Here is a 26461-nt window from a genome sequence, read left to right as displayed (position 1 = left end):
TATTTTGAAAATATGCCCTGAGAAGATTTATGAGGAGGGCAGTATTTTTCAAGTACCAGAATTGGGAGAATTTCCATAAAGATCACAAAATATTAATCACAGTTAATATTTAGAAGTTCCTAATATGTGGTTAAAATTGTTCCATGTGATTTTCATACATAACTTCTTATATTAACATCTGGGCAAGGTAATTCTTACTGTACTGAGATTAAAATAAAAAATGATAAAAGAGTTTGTGTTGTGCTTGTTGTTTATTTCATTCTCAGAAGTCATGGGAAGTTCAATGCTCTAGAGCAATGGTTCTTAACCATTTAGGGGTCAGTAACTGGATGCTCAAGATCCCTCCCTTGGGAAAATGCCCTGTGAAAGTGATCTGCGGGTGCCTACCAAGTATCCAGCCTCCCTGTATCCCTTAGAAAAACAGACCCTTGATTTTTCAGCAATGTGCCCAGCTGAAAAGCCACATTTTCCAAATTTCCTTGGTGATGGAGGGATCCAGATGAATAAATTCTGACTAAAGGTAGAAGTTACTAGGTGAGAGCCCAAGAAGCCTATTCTAAAAAGAGAATCTGACTCATTTGGGAGGCCATTTTACCTTTTCCCTTCTTTTATCCTTCTTTTTGGAATATGGATCTGAAGGATGGCAGTGTGGTGGCCAAAAGGCCATCCTTAGGAGGGAAGCTACATGTTAAAGAAGGTGGAACGGAAAGACAAAAGAAACCTGGATCCCTGACAACATGGTACAGCCACCATGAAACCACCATCCTTGAGATTCTTTTATACGAATGGGAAAAGTCCAAACATGCATCTTGAATTTTTCAGAATATTTCAAAGGGCTCCTAGCTTCCCCATGACCACTGATAAGCCATTATCACTGAGAAGCCATGTTCCAAATGAACCTCCATCTTGTCTTTCAACTACCTTGGAGACAGAATCAAATAGAAAATCCAGTCTGGGGCCTGAGACAAAGTAATCTTAGAGAGTGGATTGCATATATCTCATTCCAAATTTTAGTGGTGAAAGACAGCCTGGTACATTTAAAGAGCTTAAATACATTAGTACAATATAGTTATTACCATGCATAACAGGACCAGAAAATATTTTTTAAAAACAGGAATATTCATGGCACCTCCTTTAGATAATCTTCTGCATGCCTTCCTGGATAGATGAAGGTAACAGGCAAAATAGAGAGAACTTGGAAAAACTGAGGACAAGCTTAATTTACATGAGAAAGTGCAGAGTTCTGGGCAGATGGGACTTGAATCCATTCTAAATAGGAGAAGGCAGGAACAGTCTGGGTTAGGTCTAGGAGAGGTTCTTTTAGAGTTTGGAGAGGGAGCAGAGAGATTTTAGTGGTAGTGCCCACCACTTATATTACATGGAGCAAAATTAGGAAGTTTTACTTTGTATCCTCAATGCGGTCCACCTTTGTTTTTTGTTTTTTGTTTTTTTTTTTTTTTTTTTTGTTTTTTGTTTTTTGCGAGACTTCATGAATCTTCATTTGCTTTTCAATTAGGACTATTTGTTCCAGAGAGATGAGTCCAGAAGCAGAGACAAGAAGATTGGACTCGATGCAAGTCCCAAGAGGGAGAAATGTCTGCTTCCCTTACATGATCTGGGTCCAGATATTTGCTGGGAGCAGAATGGTTGAACACAGCGGTTAGGAAATAGTTAAGCTCTTTTGAACTCTAAGGGGTACTCTGGAGGGCAGTGAACTAGGTGAGTGCAGGGCGAGAATCATCAAGAACTGATGGAAGGACAAAAAAAATACCCAGTTTGGTCTTGATCTGAAAGTTAAATGGGATCTAATGAAGGATTCTAAGAAAGATGTTATATTTCAATATGAGGTGGGAAGAGGAGGAAACATCAAAATGGAACAAGTTTCTTTCTTCTGCAGTTAATGATTTTCACCGGTTTTTAAGAACACTCACCAGAATACTGGGCAGTTGGCTGCATGCTGCCTGCGTTTCTTCTTTGGTCTTTATAATCGGGGGGTGGCCTTGTCAAATGTCTATTGATTTGATCCTGTGGAGAAATTTTCTCCTTGAAAACAAACACAAGCGAAAACATATTAAGTCGCGTACTTACTTTCCCACTTGCAAACATTCTCAGACTGTTGATTCAAAAAAGTAAGACTACAAGAACAATTTTGCCATCATAGCTGTGTATCGCAGACCTTATTTAGTAGGTCTTAATTCAGAGACAAGTCTTCTCAGTTTCCATAAATCTCCTGCAGGGCAGTATAATTTCTACTTCTCCTTAACATTCACTGTGTGTTTTGAGTCTAGGAACTAATCTCATTTTCTTTATTTTGCAATTAGATTTCAGTGAAAACTAAATTCCTGTGCTTCTTGAGAGGGTGTTTCTGGTTTCATTTTGTAGCACGTCTGATATGCTATGGTACCTATTATTTAATTCTGGTCCCACAGGGTGTAGAAAGCCTATAGGAGTAGGATTGCCAGAGAAAATACAGGACACTTGGTTATCCTGTATTTTTATTTGCTAAATCTGGAGATGCCGGGAGATAACTATCAGGTACTGGTAGGGACACGATAAGCACATTACCTCATTCCCCACCCCCCGCCCCCCCAAAAAAAACAACCCTTGAAGATAGGTGTGATTATTCCCACTTAATAAATGAAGAAATGGAAGCTTCCATAGGTCATGTAACTTGACAAAGATCACAGAATGGGAGAACAGAAATCGAATCCTGGGTCAAAGACTCGGACTCTTTTCCTGCCACACAATACAATACTTGCTTCTCTGTTTCTCTGTGTCCCATTCTCTCAAAGCACAGAATTTTCCCAGGCCCCTTTCTTTTCTTCCCTCTGGAATCAGTCACCATTAGCTCTTAATGGTAGGTGAGTTTGGGAGCTAAAAGAGGAAGTAGGCACATTCTTTCTGTATTATCAATGCCTTTAGCGAAAGACCGCCAGGAACACACCTACTGGGTTTATTTCTCATTGCAGTGAGGGAGAATGCACATCATGGGGGTCCAAGTGGTGTCTTGGTACTAGTATGTTAGCAAGAAGCTATTATAGGATTTGGGCTTTGCTTGGGTGATTTAGGGAGGGTCTAAGGAAGCGAGGATTTGTTCTAGATTGTAAGCTGTCAGAAAGGGAGGTTGATTCCATCATTGAGTAAAGAAGTGGCCATCACTCATTTAGCAAAAAGTAGGTTGGTATTTTTGTGGGTTTCTCAATGGCCTTGTGTCTATAGTTAGACAAAGTTATGAAGTGGCCTATTTTGTCTCATTTTATCGTGGTCTCAGAATAACCCCATCTAAGGTTAGTTTTCTGTAAGATTGTTTATGTCTTTAATGGCCTGGCTGTGAGTGTCATATCAGTTCTTTTCTTTCTCAGCATGGATCAGGAAGTTTTTAGAATTGCTTTACTGCAACTTTGTATGAACCCCAAAGCAACTTCCATTTTCAAAGATAAGCACAACCAGCATAGGTAGACAGAACAATATCATTATAGAAAAGTCAATAAATAGAAAAGAAAACCTTGTAAAGGTAGACAGATAAATTAGATGGAAGCCAAATGTGAACTGGCTAACTTAGATCCCACTTAACCATGTATTTCTCAGTTTCCCATCAAATTCCAAACCTTCCAAGTAGAACAAATCTACTATAAAGGAAAAAAATAGCCTTAAAACAACAACAAATTAAGTTCAAATTCTTGTTTCTAAGAAAAAAACTTGAAAGACTCACAGGGTTTTTGGGCATCAAGTAATTCGTATAAAACACAATTTTGATGAGCTAAGTGTAAATGAATCAGAAACATATGGATTACATTTCTTTTAAATATGGGTTTACAAATTAAGGGAAAAAGTGGTTGGTGAAACTCTTTATGGTTTTTCCCAAACCCTAAATGTTTAAGAAACAGCTTGAGATGTTCCATGAACCCAAATGTGGTGATGTTCAACCATTCTTGTTATAAACTATTGTGCAAGCTGACAGTTTTGATTTTTTTGCCAAGCATGAGACTTTCTGAATTCTTCTCTTTTTCAAAAGCATCTATCATTTTTTTTTCTTATGGAATTAGGTGTTTCTGCTGTTTAAGTTGAAGAAAACAGGATTTGCACATTCACGCACATGTTTGCATGTGTGTGTGTGAAAGAGAGAAAGAGAGAGAGAGAGAGAGAGAGAGGGAAAGAATCAGGCTCTCGGTTCCCCATGGAAGACTAGATCTCAAATCTGGACTTATTTTTATGTGTATTCAACCTACTTACTGACTTTTTTTTGCACGGGAGCTATTAGGTTGTTCAAAGGGTTAACAATACATCTCTGGAAGCTTGAGTTACTTAAACTACTTGTTCACAAATGAGTTAGACTCAATGGCCTTGTGTATGGACTATCATGGAACTGCCATTTTGTCTGTCACTTCCTGCTGAGGAGTAGTAAAGACCAGACTGTTTCCATGCCCATTCCGTGCAAAAGGAGCACGTTCCCATTCTGTGTAAGTGTAAACTCACAGGTCATCCCCGAGATTACTTCTGTGCAACATGAAATGTAACTTATCCACTCATATCTCATGGACATGGACCCTATAACTCAACCCAATAACTTGGACCTAAAAACCTACCAAAGAAATAAATGCTGTTGCACTCATCTGTCCTGCTTTGGTACTGTCATCTCAAAAATGTGAAATGCAGATAATGCTACGACCTCCCTTGTACTCTGGTTATAAGGATTAATCCTCTACTTCTGTAAAAGCTCAGCATGGCGCCTGGCACACAGTAGGTACACAAACTGCACTGGTTATTGTGATGCCCATTGTGTTAAGTACTACTCATCTTTCCTCTTTGTTCTTCTTCATTGGTGGGAGAATAATGGAGAGTAAGGATAACACACATTCATGAGAAAATGTCTCAATTTAGGCGCCTTTCTGGCCTTGCCAACTGACGGGAAAGGACTACAAAGCATATGCTAATGAAAAGCGGTATCAAAGACTATTTCTTCCTGGATATGCTAAAAAGCACAGGCACTGTCAATGGCATCCAAACAAAGAGAAATGTGAAAGGTTTATAAAAATCACAAAACCAACAGCTCATTGTCATTCATCTCTCACAGCTTATGCCGATGCCTTTTGCACCTGTCCCAGTGGTGATTCAACTGGAGTCCAATGAGAGGTAGGCCAGTGCCAGGACAAGACCCTCATGGTGCCTTTTAATCAGAGCTGAAAATCCAGAAATTCAAACTTTGCATGTTGTAATTCAACACATTAGTAGTACTGGTGGGAATAATGAAAAGAGCGCCCAGTGTGTCAATCTTAGATTGTATGTTTTCCTCTTCTATAGCCCTTGTTTTCAAGCTATGTAGTTGATGAAGATCAAAAAAGGGAGAGAGTACATGGGACAGGTAGAGTTTTGAAAACTTCTGGAAGATTTATAGAATAAATCAGTTGTGTCACTTTGTGATCCAGTCAGTATCACCCCTTCATCTTATACCTTAGGGCAATACTCAGGGTCACCTGTAAACTTAGTGCTCACTATTCCTTACTCATTCCTCACTACTTCTCACATGCTCTGGACTCCAGACTTTTTCCATTTGTCATTCTTTAAAAATAATAAATGATTATGTGATTATTTATACTTTTCATTATGTATTAAATAGTTCATAATACAATCTTACAATCTCAAAGCCACCAACAAATATACACCGAGGCTGTACCTTTTGGTGTCTGGCCCAATCTCATGTTGGAATGGCGGACGCTACCTACTGTATTCATCAGAATTCTACAGTCCTTCAAAGTCAAAGTCAAAGTCAAATTTTGCATCTTCTCAGAGACTTTCTTTAATCTCTCCTGGCTGGATTTTACCTTTCTTCCATTACATTTTCCCTTACCCTGTTTATATTTTATTGTAAATCTGAGTCTAGTGTTCCCTTGTTTAAAGTCCTCTCCATTGCTTTTCAGACAGTGTAAATTCTGATGTATCAAGCTCTATCCTCTGGCTCTCTGGCCTCTCTGGCCTCCTTGACTATTACTTGCTAATCCTTGTGCATATTCTATGCCTCACATCGAATGTGATATGTAGTATACATTATTGTCTCTGAGTCTTTGAATATGCTGATTCTTCTGTCTTGAATATCCTCCTTCTCCTTCCCCCATCTCCTATGTCAGCTTCAGATCTTCAGTAGACATATTTCCTCTCTGATGTACTTCCCACATCATAGCATTTAATCACATGCCCTACAATTGCCTATTTATTTGACATCCTGTGGGCTCTGAGCTCCTTAAGGACAAAGACAGGGTCTGTCTTGTTTATAGCTGTTTTCTGACTGAAATTTAGTTAATATTTACTGAATGAATTATAGTGCTTATCACGCCCTAGATTTCTGACTTTTACTACAAAGCTCCTTGAGCATAAATATTTTTTATTTGGTTTTTCACATTCTTGTAGACCTTGGCTCTATTAACCTGTAGATGGTTAACTTTGCCCTTTTTTTTCCTTCATTTAGCCATATTGTTTGAAGGGAGAGAATGAAGCTTGGAGACGGGGCTTGTTGTTCGGAGGTGGGAAAGGTTTGAACCAGTGCCCGAATGTATGTCTGAGGATACGGAAGGGACAGCAGATAAATAGTGAAGCAGGGTTAAAGCTTGGGCAATGATTGGGAAATAACCACCTGCCCTTTCTTTAAGGCCACTTAGATATGGTGGAAGTTGGGAATATATCTTCCATTCTGAGATGCTTTATGTTGGAAGCCAAATCTTAAGGTCTGAAACTCCATGCTGGCTTTCACAACTGTTTTTGAACCGCTTCTATCTCTAAAATCAGTTGGGATTCGAGCTGATTCAAGTTCTGTCCACTACTTCTGCCCCTCAGGGCAGTAGCACAAGAATGATTCCTTTTGCCTGATTCAAATACCCACGGTGGTAGTTCTTAACATTCCTAGGCTGGGCAGGGCTAGTGAGGTGGGGTGCCCTGCGTTTCAACTGTCCAGCAGCTGGTAAATCAAGCTTTGTTTTGTTTTTTTCCCCATAGCACTTTAACTTCTGTATAGAATTAGCCTCTCTTATAGCCAGGACACCCTTGTTGCTATCACCGAAGTAGGCACAGAGAAAAGGGCAGTAAATAGAAAGGGGCAACAACGAATTCCCTGTTAGGCCCATAGGTACGTGCAGGAAGAAATTAGGAGAAAGTTTTACCGCATCAACCAGCATCTGCTGCTGGAGGAGAAGTTGCTGTTTCTGCTCCATGATCTGCCTCTGTAGAGTCTGTTTCTTTCCCATCAATTGCTGATTCAACAGTGATTGCTGGGAGTTCATGTAACCACTTCCGGTGTTTGGATTTGAGCAGGGGTTGGGACTTGGACTGGGGCCTATGCTCTGGCCTACCACAGAGTGTTGATCCTAAAGAAGAGAAGGGGGGTGGGGGAAGCTACTGTGAATTAGAAGAAACAAAAATGTAGCACAAAGATCATAAGCTTAGATTCCAAACATTTTTCATCTTGTTAAGATCAAACATGGTTAAATGGGTTGGGGATCAGAGAATTGCTTTCTAAATGCAAGAGAAATAAATGCATATTACGGCAACCAAAGCAGCAGGGTTAATGACATTAGGGCACTGGAAAAGCTCCCATACGACTCTAATGGTGGACGCTCCACATTCCAGAAGGCGTTTATGGAACCTCAAAGAAAACTACCATAAAAACATATGGCAAACCTCTCAATTGCTCAGGAACAAACACATCATAAAGTAACAAGTTCTTCCTTTTCCTTAAAGTTAGCACATATCATTGCTGATCCTGCAACGAAAATTATGTTTCAATTCATAGGTTCAAAACTTGAATAAACCATTTTGGTCAGAAGGGGCCCCACTCTTCGTGACAAGGCAGGAAGAACTGTGAGTTTCTGTTTTACAAACACTCCGAAGAGCGTAGAAGGGACCTGCCCTTACAGAGACTTGTTAATTTTGCTCCCTGGTAAGTAAGCCAGGAATTTCAGTGTATCAGTCAGTAAAAGAACACCCAGCCAGGCGACAATGAGAAAGTATTAATTAAAAATTCAACATTGTATATTAGTAATATTGGGTATTGGTGAACTGCCATTCTAACTCAAGGTCTCTACCAATCTTTAGGCACTGACAAAGTCAGGGCCTTGCAGGGCAGAGAGCTAAACCTGGTCAAATGTTTTCATGAACTCCTGATGATGTGTTCAGGCTGAGCTGTATACTGGTGGAGTTACAAGGACTCTTCCCACCTTGAAGAATGTGTCCAATTAAGGAGGAAATTACATGCTTACATGTAAAAATACAAGAAAGCACAGAATCGAGTCTTAGATATGATACAAGAACTAAGTCAAAGGTCCTCACACTTTGATGGTATTCACTGGGGAAACAGATGCTCTGGCCTTGCTCCAGAAACTGTGAGGCTACAAATCAGGTACCTGGCCAGGTAATTCTAATACTCGTTGATCCAGGAAATGCTCTTTGAGGAACAGTGGATTATGAGAGCAATAAAACCCAACGTTCATTCTCCAACTGGACTGTCGGAAGTTACGAGAGATTGAAAAGATAAAGCAACTCTCGTGATGCCTGATGAGTGGTCCACACACTCCATTTGTGGAAAGTGTCTTCCCTTTTACCTCCCTCTTTTTCTTTAGTTATCTACTGAACTAAAAACAAAAACAAAAGCCACCAGCCCACAGCCTGGGGATGTAGAAAACTTGGCCTCGCTTTAGTAATCCCTGGGGCTACAGAGCTTGCCCACCTCTTCAAAAGCAAAGCGATACGAAATAATCTTAAAGATGACCATGCACTGAGCCTTATTATAAGCCAGGCACTGTGCTGAGTGTGCTACGTGATTTATCTCATTGAATCCTCCGAAGGAAACAATGAGCAAGAGCTGGTTTTTGTTTTTTTTTTTAATTTTTTTTAACGTTTATTTATTTTTGAGACCGAGAGAGACAGAGCATGAACAGGGGAGGGGCAGAGAGAGAGAGAGAGAGAGAGACACAGAATCTGAAACAGGCTCTAGGCTCTGAGCTGTCAGCACAGAGCCCGATGCAGGGCTCGAACTCACGGACTGTGAGATCATGACCTGAGCCGAAGTCAGACGCTTAACCGACCAAGCCACCCAGGCGCCCCAGCAAGAGCTAGTTTTATCGTCCCAGTTCTGCAGATGAGAAACCTGAGCTCAGAGATCACACAGCTGCGAGTAGTTGAGGAAGATTTGAAGCCAGGTGTGTCTGAGTCCGGAACTCTCTTTCTCAATCACTATACCAATTGTCTTTCAGCTAAGATGAGCAGTGTTGAAGAAGAAGGTGCTTATACTTCAAAACTTTGCAAACCCACCTGTCCATGTAGCAAGTGTTTATTGAACACCCCCTGCACCCTCAATCAGGCACGTGGAAGGCAGTGTGTTGGACAGAAGGGCAGGGCTGTCGGGTCTGGGAGAGGGGCAGTCCTCCTCACCAGTTAACTAAAAATAAGGGGAGCCATCTCGGAGGCAGGCACATCCTCTGTGCAAAAAACCATCCTCTAACACGTCCGCACACAATGCCCGGTCCTCTCGAAGTTAAACCCCTCTTGGGTCTTGGGGGAAAATGTTCAACCCACGTGTCCTACAAGCCACTAGGGATGTGGGTCTGGAGACTAGCGCAGAGGGTCACTACCACAATGCTAGTAGATGAAGATCTGTGGGTTGAGGGCTCTCGGAGGGCAGGTGGAAAAGGAAGTATCTGGAGGACTGAGTGTTGAATCATTGGCCCACCCACACTACTGAGAGGGAAGCAGAGCCCGCGACAGGGAGAAAAAGGTGGGGTCAGAGAAAGATGACCAGAAGTGATGCCAGAGGAAATCAGGGTGAGAGAGAATATAGTGGAGACAGTGGTTGGCCCTCCACTCTCCACTGTCAACCAGAATCGAAATCATCTGCTCTTTTCTATAATAATGTGAAGTTTAGTGCAAGCTTTTGTGCTAAAAAAAAAACACCCGGTTGACAAACATGCATAGAAAAATTCAATGCATTTTTCTTCTCAGCCTTCTTTGCATGGCCACACAGTGCTCCAGATCATGAGGTCCGCAGATGAGCCTGCTGTAATTCATTTCCCCGTTCTGGCACTTATTAGCTGTGTGATCTGGGAGAAGTTAATTTGCCTCCACTAGCCTCAATTTCCTTGTCTGGAAAGTGGGCACAATAACAGTGCCGACTTCCTAGGGTCCCTGTGAGAATTAGAGGAAATAATACAAGGCCAATAATACCGAGCACAGAGTCAGCACTTCATAAGCAGCAGCTGCTTATAATTGTTTGCATTATTTCAACACACGGGAGCAGTCGTCTTGTTTGTTTGTTTGTTTGTTGTGAAGCAAGGAAGTCAGGCCTTGCAGATTGCAGGAAGTTGTTCTGCGTTGACCCTTCCAGACATGCAGAGGTCAGCTACATCGTCGAGATGGAGCTACGGACAGACTCAGGGAACGACTTTTATCCTTCTACCTGGTGATGTCAGAAGAGGAACCGAGTGCTATCCTCCGATGGAAGGTCTTTTGGAGGGTGCTTCCTTCATCTGGGTTAGGGCCTTGGCCCGGGGCCCTGACACCTGGCTTTTCTCCGTGCTGGTTTTTATTTCTTACCATCCAATTATTTATTAATAGTGCAGTCAGTATACATGCACTAAGTACCGTGCCTTCATTTCTTCCATCATAAATTAGAAGTAATGACACTAACGGCAGAAAATGAAACCAGACGAAATTAGAACAGTCCGAGGCACTTAGGAGGTACTTTGTTAAATTTAGTGATTAGTACTTTTCTTATTTACTTACTTATTGTTTTGTATAGGCCAGAGATGTTTTAGACACAATTATCTTTGTGATGGAGCTTGTGCCGTAAGCGTACTTGGATTGTGGAGGCAGTGTGTTTAGCTCCCATCTTGGTTGAGTTTAGTTTAGCTTAGCTTTTTTTTTTTTTTTCATTTTGCAACTTGAACACTGATACCCAAAACATGAAAACGCGACAAAAGCAGGAAGGGCAAAGACAGCTTCGCCTTGCATGCCATCTTGGATGGGCAGGGAGAAGCTGCCTAGAGAGCTGTGTTAAGAGGGGCTCTGTGGAGGCGCTCTGGCGTGGTGAGCTGTTCTGCCGCGGATCATCAGCATTGTGGGATCCGGCAGAAGTTGGCACTCGCTCTCGCAGCATTTCTGGTCTGGATGGTGGAGCTGGTGCTGTCCCCATCATTGGTGCCACTCACCGCTGACGCCAGCTCTCCAAGTGCCTCCCCTGTTGGCACGGGTGCTATTCAGAAGGCACCGCTTGGATCTGGCTCAGGGATCAGCAAAACCTCGCTCCTTGTCCCAGGTCAGGGGCTCCCCCTGTATGTCGTCTTGGCTCCACCTTCCGATCAGAGCCTCCTCCCTGATGCTCTCTGGGTGCTCCTCTGGGCCCTGGCAGGTTCCTCGGCCATATCCACACCCATCTTCGTGAACCTGTCATCCACGGCCTTCAAGAACCGAGCCTTCTGTTCCTGGGGGTCTTGGTTCTGGTTCTGGGTGATGAGTCTCTGCACCCTCATCTTGCTGGTCTCGTGGTGCGCTCTCAGGCCGCAGAGGAGTTCATCCTCTGGTCAGCTGCTATTGGGAGCCTTGTATTTCAGGTACCTCCGTGCAAGAGGAAAGTAAACGTTTGCCAACCTGGGGCTGCACCAGCGGTTCCCAGGGGGCCCCTTCCTAGCCCTGATGCTGCGGCTCGGGTCCTGTGGGAGGGTTGCCCTCCAGCCCCTGCCTACTCTCATGCTCACTCTCAGAGTTTCTGCCTCCGGGATTGAGGCCTACAAAGACTTAGGCTGCCAGTCCTGCCCAGAGCCACATGGAGGTGCAGGGTGGGACACGTGTAGGGTATCTGTTCATAGGAAGGCCACACATTTTGTGCCCCTTTTCATAATGAACCCAGATTGCTGTTGGGTGTGTTATAAACAGCGGAGCCATTTCTGCAGGCCCCCTGCTCTGAGCACACCCTGTGCTCCCATCATATTTGAAACATAAATTGGCCCTTGTGCTTCTCCATGGGCCACAGTTCCCAGTATTTCTTATTTTATTGTATCTGCCCATTTTCCTCATTTTTGAATTTTTTTTAAATGTTTATTTATTTTTGAGAGAGAGAGAGAGAGACAGAGTGCAAGCAGGGGAGCAGCAGAGAGAGAGGGAGACACAGAATCCAAAGCAGGCTCCAGGCTCCGAGCTGTCAGCACAGAGCCTGATGTGGGGCTCAAACTCACGAGCCATGAGATCATGACCTGAGCCGAATTTGGATGCTCAACCGACTCAGCCACCCAGGTACCCCCCATTTTCCTCATTTCTATTGCTTGCCTGGCTCATGTAGGCATTTGAGATTCAGATCTCTGGCTTATAGTTTATCTGGGAATCTAAGGTGCACACACTACGTACCCCATGAACCTGAAATTTCCTACAGCACGATGCAGTGCACAATGACTTCCATCAGGTGGTATGATACCCACGAGTGCTTCAAGATTAAGTTGCAGACCTTCTAGTGGCCTAGTCTAGTCACCTATGCAGCCATCCGTCCATGAGGGAATCTGATACATTTTACTGACTACCTCCTGGATGCTGGGCAGTTTTCTATTTTCTAGACATTAAAAAATTTTTAGAAAGGGGACAAATGCAGAGAAAGAGGTGGGCAGAGTGCTTAGTGTTGGCAAAATTAGCGAACTTCAAAATAAGTTCCAGTGAAATCTGGAAAACTAGCCCCTTCTAAGATTCAGAAAAGATCTGCATACCAAGAAAATGTAACTATGTTCCTTTCTCTAATCAAACAGATGGACTGTGCTAAATTTAGTTTCATTCCTTTACAATACCAAAGGATATAAAAATAAGAGATAAGCTCTCTTTTGGAATTTTGTAAAAGATTTTGAAGCCTCATTGCTTCTGGCCTACAGGCTTTATCATGTACTCTAGCATACACATGCCTTCAGTTCATGATTGAAGTAATATTTGGCTGCTGCTACATTCTTTTGCCCTTATGTTAGTGAGGAAACACGAAACACCTCCTTACACAGGCTTGCTGTCATTGCCAAGATGTTGTGCAAACTTTAGTACATATAATATTTTGAAAGAAAAATATGTTCTGATGCGTCGGCTTTGATTTCCAGATTCGGCCTCGCTCTTTGCCTTACATTCATTCCCGTAGACCTTGGCCTAATAGAAATCAATCTGTTTCTATCTCAACGCTCATTTTATCCTTAAGAGCTTGTGAACTTGTGAAGGCCGTGGTAAAAATGGCACACCCTCAGCCTATCGATGAAAAGTGTGTGTGTGTGTGTGTGTGTGTGTGTGTGCGCACACGTGCGTGTGATTGTGAATGAATTGGGCCACTTCCATTGATGTTATCTTTTATATGACAGAAAACCCAGTTTCCTAGAGAAACTGGTGTTCAGAGTTGATTTAATAGCAAACAATAGCCACGTGATTGGTTCAAATCCTGAATTTGAATGATCTTTCATTTTGTGTCTGTGTGTTTTCTGTTTCTAGGTTAGTATTTGATGCTAACCAACAAATTAGGCTTCTGATCCTATTCTTCTGGGATTTAATATACATGTACATTGAATATGCACTTAAAGTTTTTCACATCTGTGTGTGTGTGTGTGTTTAAGAGTTTAAAGTCCTGTTATAGGGGCGCCTGGGTGGCTTGGTCGGTTAAGCGTCCGACTTTGGGACTTCAGCTCAGGTCATGATCTCACGGCCCGTGAGTTCGATCCCCGCATCGGGCTGGCCCGTGAGTTCGAGCCCCGCGTCGGGCTCTGTGCTGACCGCTCAGAGCCTGCAGCCTGTTTCAGATTCTGTGTCTCCCTCTGTCTCTGCCCCTCCCCTGTTCATGCTCTGTCTCTCTCTGTCTCAAAAATAAATAAACGTTGAAAAAAAAAATTAAAAAAAAAAAAGTCCTGTTATAGTATTAGTTAAGCCACTGAATTAGAGTGTTGAGATATGGTTAAAGCTTCTTGATCCTTCTTTTCATCTAGCATAGGACTGCCAGGCCAATAAAAGCATATCCGTATTCTTTTAATAAAGTTCTCCCAATAATTAAGCTATATCTTTAGAATTGTTATCTTCATTCTTCAATGATTCATTTATTCAGCAATTATTTGTTCAGCATCTACTATGTATCATGCATTCTTCTATGCCTTGGAGATCAAAGTCCATGTAGCCTACTTGAAAAACCTTGCAGCTCGTCTATACTTTCAAGTTTCCAGCTGGACTGCTGATGGAAAATTTATCTTCCAGAATGGTCTCAAGGATGTTAGAAAACCATTGGTAAATCAGGTGTGTGATGACGAAACCAGTTTGTCATGCCAAAGGCAATCCAAACATGTGAAGTTGATTTACATTCATAGGAAGTTGGAAGCATGTTTTAATGGGAAAATATGGTAAAAGAATGCTTTCCCAAACGTGTTACTTTGTTGACTTAGTATCATGTCCATGAATTACTACAGGAAGCACTAACTCAACAAGGAGATAAACTATGTCTACAAGACCTGGTGGAAAATTAAGGAGATACTTGAACTCTTGTAAATGGGCACCCCTTTCCTTAAGGGGCAAATGACTTGTTCTTCCTGCTATTAACTCTATTTCTCTCAAAGCTAGGTTGAGGTCCTTTTGAAAAAAATGTCCAAATTAAAAAAATTAGAAATAAATTCCACTTTTCTATCCATAACAGCTCTTTCGCCAAAACCTCTTCTTTAATATTTCAGGGATAAAAATGTAAAGACACTGTATGAAACCAATCTTGTAAATCTTAGTAACCAACATCAAGAGGATAGGCATGGCCACTGTGTCTTACTTTGATAAAATGTTTTTGTAAGTCATGTTTAACACGTGAGAGATCTTTCTAAAAGATGTTAATAAAAATGCTGTGATTACCTCTTTCTTTCATTTAATACAATGCAAAGTCTCTGTCAAGCAGGATTGATTTCAGCAAAAGGTAGAACAGTGTCCACCTAGATACATCCTAAAGCAGCAAATAAAAATATCCCTGGTTTCATTGAAATATGTTGAAATACTAAGACTCATTGAATTCAGCCATTTTTACTGTTAATGCGCTGAACAGTGCGACATGGTAAGTTTCACAAAGCAAGCCAAGTTACCAAGCAGGTATTGTTCTCTTAATATTAAAAGGAAAAAAAAAAAAACAACACTCTAAAAAATATTTGTCTTCTTCTGGGCATCTGGGTAAAACGGCTCTCTGTTTTTCTGAACTTATTTTGGAAGGGGACATATAATGATTCCCCCCCCCCCCACAAAAATGAAGTAATGTAAGTTACTTGGGATCCATGAGAGTATTTTGGCGTGGGATGACTGCCCTTTCTTTTTCTTGGCTTCCAGAGCTAGGCATCTGCAATTTGCAAAACAAATTCAAGATAAAGTACCCAGCTGGGCAAGTTTGTACAGTAGATCTCATAAACGGGTTTGCTATTCAATCAATCTTTCTCTCCACCCCCCTTCTCTCTTGCCCTCTTCTTTCCCTGTCTCAATGAACTAACTGCTCAACTGTTCTTCCAGGCTATTCATCTTCTGAACTGTCTACTTATGAAGCCATTTATTTATCTCTATGCCTGAGAAACAAGTTGCCTTAACCATTTCAGATTCCCTGCAAGCTGGCAGCCCCACTAAGTTATTTACTTGGGGCACAGATAGTGAGCTGGCTCTGTGTGGCTAAAATAATTGAATAGTTCTGACACAACAACAATGACCAGAAAACAATTACCGGGAAATCGTCCAGGAAACAACTTCCAAACCCAAAGACTGAAGGGATAAAACACTCCTGTCTTCAGGCTGCCTGTCTTCTATTTGAAGAGTCAGCAAACTATGGCAAGACTGGTCAAACACAGCTTGCCACCTTTTTTGGTAAATACGATTCTATTGGAACATAGCCATGCACATGCATTTGTATATTGTTTGTGGCTGCTTTCACACTACAACAGAGCTAAAGAGCTGTGATGGAGATCTATGGTGCACAAAGCCTAAAATATTTACTATCTGGCCCTTAATGGAAAAAGTTTGCTGACCCTTGCACTATTTGGCTGTACTGGCCAAGGAATGCTAAGTACTTTGGTCTTTTATATTAAATTGATAAAATGCCTGAAACAAAGTGCCCAGCAATCCTTGGAAAGAACTGGCAAGTCGGGAATGAGAAATACCTATCATGACGTCTGTTCACAATCGCCCTCCACTCCAGCCACGATTACAAACTGTGGGAACTGAAAAGGAACTTACAGATCTTTCATCCGACTTCATTTTACAGATGAAGACGTTGCCCAGAAAGGTTAAGGAATTGACTTGCACGAGGTCACAGACCTCACTAAAAGATGAAGAACACATATCCCAATCCAGGGAAACATTAAGGAGCGATGCATGGAACAAAATGTATCTGCTTAGGAGAACCTTAGCTTGTCTGATAGAAGTGGCTTGTTGGGGGCACCTGGGTGGCTCAGTTGGTTCGGTGTCTGACTCTCGATTTCGACTTAGGTCATGATTTCATGGGTTCATGAGTTCGGGCCCCATGTCCTGACAGCGTGGTCCCTGCTGGGGATTCTCTGTCTCTGTCTGTCTGTCTGTCTCTCCATTCCCTGTTTGCATGCCTGTGTGCGCATGCTTGCCCTCTCTCTCACACAATAAATAAATAAACCTTAAAAAAAAAAAGAACTAGCTTGTGGGGGTTGGGGGCGGGGTAGGGCAAATGTTGCAAGGTGGAGTATGCAAACACAGAAGATTGTATCTGAGTTAGTATTTTTCTTTGTCCTTTGCAATTACGAATAGTAGCTGCTTTCTCTTTCTAGTTAATAGGGCATTTTTCTTCACTTGCTCAGAACCTTCCCACTTACCCTGCAGGGAAACCCTGATCATATGTTTATAATCTGTTTGGTTCAAATGATTAGAATGAATTTTGTGGTCACTGTAGAGTTCATCCTTCAGATGTTACCCAATTTTCAAGTCACCAGGACACTGCATCTATTCTAAGCCTCTGGGGTGGACACTTATTATGGGTTGGCACAGAAGACCAGTTCCATGAGCGAGGAAGCAGCATTTAGGTGGGAGAGTGGCCAGGAACAAAACGTCAGTGGGTCAGGGTGGAGTGGGAAGAGTTTGGTAACTCAGGGGAAGGAATGAGAAATTTTTCTTAAAAGAGAAACTCTTTAACTTTAGAAGGGCTCTTTGTGGCGGACCTGAAATTTCTGCTCTGTAAGTTAGCTTTTAGCTTTTTATCCCTAGAGCAGTGGTTTCAAGCTCTTCTTTGGATAACAGTGCCTTTTGAGGGGTTCACAAAGCTATGGATTCTGCCTCTCTTTTCTTACCCCCAAGTACACATACAACTAACAATTGTGTCTACATTTTCAGGGAGTTTACAAATTTTCTAAACATCCACAGACCATCCATTGACCTCACGTTGAGAACTCCACCTCCTACCCCTCAAAGGTTAGTGTTTATGAGAGTAACGAAATGATTTTCTACTTGGATGCATTCTCTACACTGTACCCCCAGCCTAAAGCCATCTATGGTTCCTCTCAGCCTTTGGAATCAAGTCCTAGCTCCTGAGTATGGCACAGAAGGCCCTCCATGATCTGGTCTCTGCATGTTTTTCCAGTTTCGTCTCTCAACACATGCTTTCTTCACTTTCTACTCTAGTGATATTAAACTACTTGCAATTCTTCAAGCCCACAGAGCTCCTTCTCCTCTCCACACTTTCGCATATGCTCACAACATCTCTGCCGGGAGCCCTCTTCCCCTGCTCCTCCCTACCAAGGGATCACTCTTTTTTCTTTGCTCAGTTCAGATGTCAAGTTTTCAGGAAGTCTCCTCCGGCCTCCCAGTGCTGTTCAGTGCCTGCCCCTCTTTTGTGCTTCCATAACAGTTGGTACTGGCTCATAGGAGGGCATTTTTCACTCTGTATCACAACTGCTTGTTTGCTTATATCTACCTCCCAATAGAAGTGTTTAGAAGGCTCGGATGTTCGCCATGTTTTTCCCAGTATACAGCAGACCTTCCATACATGTCTGTGGGTTTGGGGGGAATAAATAAATACATACATAAATGAAGAATCCATGTGAAGCAGAAAATGGGGACAGAACCTCCTGCCATAAGGCACATGGGATAAAAATGTTAGCTCTTTTCAAAGGCACCTGGAAAGCCAACGTAGGAGAGGGAGGCAAAGGCTGAGCAGCACTGGTAAGTCCAGTGTTGCTTTTATAAGGGCACCACTTTAGAAGGACCCACAGCATGAAGAATATTTTAGGAAGGAAAGAGCTAGTGGTGAGGGATGGTGGAGAACATGATGATGATGATGATGATGGTAGTGGCGGTGATGGTGATGGGTAGTAGATACGTTGGAAGGCAAGAAGAAGGCACACCGGTGGAGAATAATTTCTACCAATAGTTACCATCTTTTGAAAGCTATGTACCAGGCTATGTGTTGAGGGTTTGACATTTATTATCTCATTTAATCTCCTCAATAATTCTGTTTTAATTGTGATTCCCATTTTATTTATTTATTTGAAGTTTATTTATTTATTTTGAGAGAGGGGGAGAGAGCAAGCACGAGCAGGTGAGAGGCAGAGAAAGAGGGAGAAAGAGAATACTAAGCAGGCTCCTTGTGCTGTTAGTGCAGAGCCTGACACAGGCTCGATCTCACAAACCGTGCGATTATGACCTGAGCCGAAATCAAGAGTCAGATGCTTAACCTCCTGAGCCACCCGGGTGCCCCTATGATTCCCATTTGATAGATTAATAAATCTCTCTCTCTCTTTTACACATATGCCTTTAAAATGCAAAGTACCTTAAAGGCTTAATAAAATAAGGTTATTGGCAAAATATATTAAAAATATCCTTCTGTTCTAAAAGCAATTGGAGTGGGTAGGCAGCAATAGTGAAAAGTGGATTCTGGGATCAGACAGAGCTGGGTTCAAATCCCACCTCTGCTTTTTTCCAACTTGTATGGGAGTAATAATATTTATCTCAATATTACCCCAATAAATGGCAAAAAGTTAAGTGAGGTGAGTAGTATAGTATTGTAGTATCCGGTATGGAATAGACATGAAATAAATGTTAATGTCTCCTTTTAAGTAAATTTGATGTTTATTGAATATCAAAGACACACATATTAAGGTACTGGACTAAACAGAATATAATTTCTGATCATCACATAGTGAGGACAGCGTGATGTTTATAGTAATACTAGCAATAAACCAACAAGCAACAATGATCAGTGTTAAGTCACTTAGCTAAGCATTTCACCACTGCCTCTACCAATTAAAACAAGATTAGGGGATTGTGTTTAAGGGTAACTGTACCCTTGTTGAGTTTATTCTATAAATTGTGTTGATACTAATCCCTTCTTCTTCTCCCTTCTCCCTTAGGCTTATAAATCCTCTCCACAAAAACTTTCATTTCAAAGGACACACATTAGGAACTGCTTTTTAAAAAAATTTTAATGTTTGTTTATTTTTGAGAGAGAGAGAGAGAGAGGGTGTAAGCAGGGGAGGGGCAAAGAGAGAGGGAGACAGAATCTGAAGCAGGCTCCAGGCTCCGAGCTGTCAGCCCAGAGCCCAATGCGGGTTCGAACCCACAGACCTTGAGATCATGACCTGAGCTGAAGTCAGATGCTTAGCCGACTGAGCCACCCAGGCGCCCCAGGAACCAGTTTTATACCCTAAAAGTGTGCTATTCCTCTAGAAGCGCTTGGAACATGTTATGGTTTTGAATGAGATAAACATCAACATTTTCTGTTCTCATTGAAAGTGAAGCAATCCAGTAAAGAAGTAGTAATGGACAAGGAAGAAGGGGTAGAGGACACTACAGTTCAAAAGGAAGGAAATACCTCTTAAGGGGCTGGTTCTTAAATCAAAAGGATGTCCAAATTATATATGAAACAAATCTGGATTTCTTTTTATCTGAGAGAGAGAGAGAGAGAGAGAGAGAGACAAACAGACAGACAGACAGAGAGAACCTTAAGCAGGTTCTCCACTCAGCGTGGAGCCTGATGCAGGGCTCGATCCCAGCTGACCCTGGGATCATGACCTGAGCTGAAATCGATAGTCAGACACTCAACTGACTGAACCACCCAGGTGCCCCAACAAATCTGGAATTTTTAAAAACTGATTTCCAGAGGTTGCTTCAAACACTTGGGAAGTAATGCCAGATTTTTCCTTTGGAAATAATAAAAAAAAAAAAAATGTAGAATTTTGACTCTGGAATTTCTTTAATGAAAATTGTATAGACTGCTTTTAGCTTCTTATCTCTTTAAGATTGAGAAATGAGGAATCTAAGAAAATTCTCACATATTTCATGTGGTATCTCATGACAAAATACTGTAATGATGAAAAATGTAAGCTTTGTAGTCAAAATGCCTAGGCTTAAATATTTCCTCCATGACTTATTAATTGTTCTTAAGCAAGTTATAAAAATCTCTATGTCTCAGTTTCTTCTCTGTTAAGGGGCAAATAATACTACCTTACTTATACAATTGCTGTATGGCTTAAATAAGATTAAGTAGGTAAAATATGTGGCAGTCTTTGGCTCACAGGAAGTATACAAAAACAGGTAGCATTTATTTTAAACTACGGTTTTCCTTGACAGTTTTTACTTATTCTTACTTATACACATTGACATTATTTCATTGATTCTTGTAGGAATCTGGTTCATGTGACCTGTGAACCTTGTTCATTTCGTAGCCTTCTCTTTTCACCTCTCTAGGCCTTACTTTCTCCAATGTTAAGATATGGAAACTAGATTATAATCTCTAAATTCCATTCCAGTGCTAGAATTGTTGAAATTCCATTTTTATTGAATCAAGCTAACAACAAATACCACTGTAATGAAATAGTTCAATTTCTCTTTTTTTCCATTGAGTCTAGAATGCAACTTAACAGCACAACGTGCAGTGGTTTTGTCACTATAATGTACAAATACTAGACTGACGCAGTTGGGGGTGAGGAGCAGGAAATCACACCAGTTATTTTCTTCTGAAGTGACTGAGGTACATGCACTGAAGCTTGGGAATGGGAACGTTGAGAAAATTCAAACTCAATCCTGGATCCGTTCAGATACTTCAGTGTGCAAGGCCTAATGTAGAACTATACAGGTTTGATAATAATGTTGGACTTCTCTGAATTGATTCTGTAAAAAGTCTGTTTTTCCCCCCTGATTCTGTAAGAAAAAAAATCTACAAATTATTTTGCTAGAGGTGATTTTTATATCCATCTGTGCTAAAATATATAAAACATATTGACCTACAAAGTAGCCCGCATATTCTTGACATATCTCCTTTTAAGAGAAATGAGAGAATATCTTGGTTATTGCAGGTTATCTAATAAACATAGAAATCTAGATGCACTGACACAGCACAGTGACTGTGGTCAATATCTTCAAATGTGTCCATCTACTCTAATGTAACATGATTAGCTATTTTCGAATGTATTATTATAATGACCACAAAGGACGTTTAAAAAGGAGCCATCTGTTCTCTGTTAAATGTAGCCCTGAAGTCTCCCTTGAATTAGCAAAGCAAGCCACTAAATACTTCAGTGGGACTTCAAAAAAGCTGAGTTCTCCCTAAGAATCACTAAGGGATGAACTTCAAAAGATTAGAGGTTTCACTTGGATCAATTCCCAGAAAATCAGGTTATTTACCAAATCTTATTTATGCAAACTATACAAACACATTTTGATCTGCAGGGTACCAAAATAATGTTTTAGAAAAATGATAACCTTAAGTGAAAAAGTCTACCGTGGAAAAGAATGGGGAAAGTCAACTTTCTTTGGTCTGATTATCTGTCTGTCTACATTCATCAAATCAGCTGTACAAGTATTACCAGATCTGCTGTTTCTTTATGTTTATAAATTCAGAGAGAAATTACCAAAAAGTTTTATTAATTCTGTTGAGTAATAAGATTAGGGATGTCTTACACACACACACACACACACACACACACACACACCGTAGTTTAGCTTCTCTGTTTGGATTACAAAATGGTGGAGATTATTAAATTATTTTTAGACATCAACCAATTTTAAGACATTTTTTTTCATCTATAAAGACTTCTAGTATAAGTTTGGGTTCATAAGTTAACTCTTTACATTAATTCATCTGAATAGAGAATTCAGAATAAGGCAGGTCTATCTTGGCAGTGTCCAACATAGGTGACTGGTATTGCTTGAATTCTAATCGCATCTTGTATTTATCTCTGTTATAGGATCTATCAATTATTTATTTACATGTATGTTTTCTCTTACTAGGCTGTTATTACTTCAAGAACACGGACTTTTTTATTCATCTGTGCATTTCCACCAGCACACATAAGCCTGACCTAAAGTAGACACTTAAATAAATAATAACTTGACAATCAGATAAGCTTAATTTATAACATGATTTGCAATTATTTAGGTGTTACTAAGAAAGTAACATATATATGAAAATTTTCCAGTGAAATAACAAGTATTAATATAAAATATCATATAAAATGCCTCCTCTGAGAATATTATTACTTGTTAATTCAAGATACTATATGAGTCTTTTTGCTTATAATTAATACCTTCAACTTAAATTTAGCATGTACAGTGTTCTGTGAACTTTTAGACTTTTTTTTCTTAGCAATTTGGGTAGCTTGATTGTATTGGATTCTGTTACTTGTAACTGGAAACAGATCCTTGATTTGAACATAACTGTCCAGTGATTTTAAAATTGGGTAAACATTTGTGGCTTACGTTCCTAACGGCTGATCAGGAGAGAATGCATGAAGGGAGACTGATATGTCGTACAGTTACCAGTGTTTACATCGTTTTGTGTTTTCCAGCTCCATGTGGTACTTTTTAAAAGGGTATATACATCTGGGACTGCTACAGCTCTTCAACTGCCGGCTGGATCCAAATAAACAGTTCATTTAGCATATATCTGAGTATTTCCGAATATTTAAATCAAAACTGTGACTAAATTTGAGCCAATCTGGAATCGCTTTATAATTTAAAAATATTGTTATTTGGCCATCTACAGAAGAAAAAAAAAACCTATACAAATAATTTTTAAAATTTCTAGCCTGTTCATAAACTTAGCAGAACTTGGCCCAAGTATGCGAAATGTCACAATATTGGATATCAGGGAAACTTAAAACCTGTCAGCTATCTTCTTTGCCTACAGTATTACCAAACAATTGGCTTGAGAATGTTACTTAACTGAACAAATTAACCGAATCAAGCAGTTGTTTTTGGTAAGGCACAGCGTGATTATCTTTTCTAAGGACCCGATTTACCTGATAGATCTTTAGTTGAAGCTCACCATATTTATCTAATCCTTGCCAGGTCTTAATTTCAGTTTTCTCCTTACAGACACAGCTGCATTGACACCACTTGGATTCTAGTATCATTTTTCTTTAAAAAAAAAAAAATTTTTAACATTTATTTTTGAGACAGAGACAGAGCATGAACGGGGGAGGGGCAGAGAGAGAGGGAGACACAGAACCGGAAGCAGGCTCCAGGCTCTGAGCCATCAGCCCAGAGCCCAACACGGGGCTCGAACTCATGAACCGTGAGATCGTGACCCGAGCTGAAGTCGGACGCTTAACCGACTGAGCCACCCAGGCGCCCCTCTAGTATCATTTTTCAAAGTTGCTTTTTTCAAGGTATTGGGCAAACATTAGTATTCCATTTTAGAAAGGTGATGAAATTAATCAATATGTTGAGGGTTAATTAAGCTAAAGTATTTTGGCCTCTTTAGAAACCAAGTAACATTGTTAGATGTAATGTTAATGTACAACTGACCAGTTATGGAGACCGCATAAAAGGAGACAATTCATTTCCTTTAAAAAAAATACATATCCCACTTGATGCTGAAGATGCTGTCTTCATGTATGGCAGTCCTTCTATATCCTAGTGCTACAACCTTTCCATTACTTCTCAATTAAATCTGAACAATTTTCTCACACTTTTTTTTTTTTTTTACTCTACCAGAATCATTTCTTTTTTGGCAGGTGGGTTCATGGTTTTCTCCTAGGTAATATACCATTCATTCATATACCCTGCTATATAGCTCTCCATACCAAGAAGATATTAATGTTTGGATTTCACCTGGTCTTTGGTTATAAAAGAAAGTGAGATGGTCACTGCTTTTAGGAGGAAAACCAATACATTTAGATAATATAGCTTATTTTAGTAATTTAATCATACTTATTACTTACAAAGATCAAAGAGAGGCTATTTATGTGGGGTCAGTAACTTTCAGTCAAGTTAACATCAATGGAATTAACTTATGTGCTTACTACTACACTGGTATTTAGAGGGTAGAAGAAAACAGGGGCATTGATATATTGATATATGATCCTTTCACTTCTTAGGGAAGCCATGAAAAGTATGGTAATTTACCTGTAAGCATCTATTATAGTAAAGGAAGGCTGCTGTGTTTCTATTTAAATGCAAATAATAATTCACAGTGTTGTATAGAGAGTGATTTATTTCTATGTGTTTTTCCCCTAGGATTTTAGGCTAGCCACTAGAAATACTGTCCAAGGACATCTATTCAAGGCTCTACCTCACAGAATGGTCGAGTATTCCTTAACGTTTATATCTGTGGTCAAGGATAGAGAAACAATCAGGCCTACCAGGATTTATAAAGCATGGCTTATTGAATAATATTCCTTAGAGGGCTGTAGTTCCATGAACTGAATGGGGAACAATTTGTAGCACGGGAGATGATCTACTTACTGCAAACTGTAATACGTCTTAAATGACCAAACCAGTTATAATTATCATTATCATTGTAAACCTCCTGATTTCTGTCTTAATTTAGGATATTTCCTCATTGTAACCTCAGCGGATAAATACTATGGTCAGAGAACATTTACATTTTCTCTCTTTAATCTTCAATATGTGGATACGTATATAAATGTCGAGGTGAGACTATGAAAATGGAAATGTTTATAGGTTATATACTCACCATTTTGCCAAGCAAACTGGATTTCTCTTTAGAGATTTAAATAAAAACTGGTTTGGGGGCGCCTGGGTGACTCAGTCGGTTAAGCGTCCGATTCTTGATTTCAACTCGGGTCATGATCTCACAGTTCATGAGTTCCAGGCCCATATCGGACTCCCCGCTGACAGCAAGGAACCTGCTTGGGATTGTCTCTCCCTTCCTCTCTCTCTGTCCCTCTCCTGCTCATGCTCTCTCTCTAAAATAAATAAATAAAACTTAAAAAAATCAAATAAAAACAGGTTTTCCTATTTGGGAGGATTTAGAGCGAACCTCCTGAGAGATACAGGGGCAGACCAACAGGCCTTTCCCAAGCTGCTGCCTACCTTTCCATGTGGGAGACACTCTGGAGAGGCAGCTCCCTGGGCCGTATAGGATCATTTCTGATACCAACAGAACATTCAGTTACCTGCAGACTATGTAGGAACACAGGATGCTGGCAGAGGCCATGTTTTAGATTGCTAGAGGTCTAACGATCCCTTCTCAACTTCCCTGATTATACTGTGGATGAGTTAGGAGGACCAGGGGGAAAGAGAGGGAAGGACACATAATATTTTGAACCAGTTACATAAGATACAAACTAGGAGAAAAGTGGTTTCATGCAGATATCAAAAAAAACCATAGCAGGCTTTATTTGTTAGAGAGAAATACTTGTGGCTAGAAATATATTTGGCTAGTAGGAATAATCTGACATTATCATCACCAACAGTTTTAGTTATTCCCTATCTTCCAGTACTTCCACAGAAGGATGTATTTTAGAAGTAATTTCATGATAATGATCCAATGATGTTTATAAGAACTTTAGAGTTTTTTTTTAAGGCCATATCAACCCAGAAGAATCATTTTTTTTTACATTTAAAAATAGTATTTTTTCCCGCCTTTAAAATGTCCCATTGATCTTTTTATAGCAGTAAAATACAGATACAAAAATGGTTACGCAAAAGTCCAGAAGCTAACTAGTCAACGACAGAATAAATGGGATTTTTTTTTCTTAGCCTTTAGAAAAACGCCAACACACACTTCAGCCTCTCACATGATTTGGTGGTTAAGGATTTGGTTTGCAAAGCACAATTCAATATTTTATTTATAGAAGGCAAAAGGAATACTAACAACTTTACATTTTGATTTCTGAATATCTGTGTTTGCCAAAAAGAAAAGGTGTCTATGTGTCTGAGAGTGTGTGTGTGTGTGTGTGTGTGTGTGTGGTTGGGAAAGAGTCTTCCTCCCATTACTTCATAAAATCTCCTTCTATCTATTTCTTTCATTGTCAAAGTTTCTCAAAATCATTTTGCTGAAATCTTGTATGCCAAAATTCAGCCGAGCCAAACTCTTGGATATCTGTTGTCTATTTTTGGGCTGGAGTAACTAACACTCAGTAAACAGAATGTCCAGAGCCTCTTCTTAAAGCACCACTAGCAGGCACTGTTAGAGCATTTTCATTCAGTTTATTCGACTTGGGCAGACCGGGAACAGCGGCTTACACCAACTGAGGATCACTGAACA

At 40.4% G+C, this 26461-nt stretch overlaps 1 protein-coding gene and 1 non-coding gene across 2 annotated transcripts in view; both read right to left on the bottom strand.

Annotated features, from left to right (window-relative positions):
• Window positions 1–26461, bottom strand: part of MAML2 (mastermind like transcriptional coactivator 2) — a 346468-nt gene that overhangs the window by 4802 nt on the left and 315205 nt on the right. The window contains exons 3-4 of the mRNA XM_042958055.1: window positions 7152–7355; window positions 1932–2043 (exon numbers count right to left, since the gene is read on the bottom strand). Of these exons, the coding sequence (XP_042813989.1) occupies window positions 1932–2043; window positions 7152–7355 (316 nt within the window). The remainder of the gene's footprint in view (window positions 1–1931; window positions 2044–7151; window positions 7356–26461) is intronic.
• On the bottom strand, window positions 11824–11953 carry LOC122231623. The gene has a single exon (XR_006208880.1). It is a non-coding gene; the product is annotated as a small nucleolar RNA SNORA11 (small nucleolar RNA).

This window comes from Panthera tigris, chromosome D1, assembly GCF_018350195.1.
Source record: "Panthera tigris isolate Pti1 chromosome D1, P.tigris_Pti1_mat1.1, whole genome shotgun sequence".
Taxonomy (NCBI): Eukaryota; Metazoa; Chordata; class Mammalia; order Carnivora; family Felidae; genus Panthera; species Panthera tigris.
Note: the sequence above shows the minus strand (reverse complement) of the source record. Positions and strands in the feature narration are given on the sequence as shown.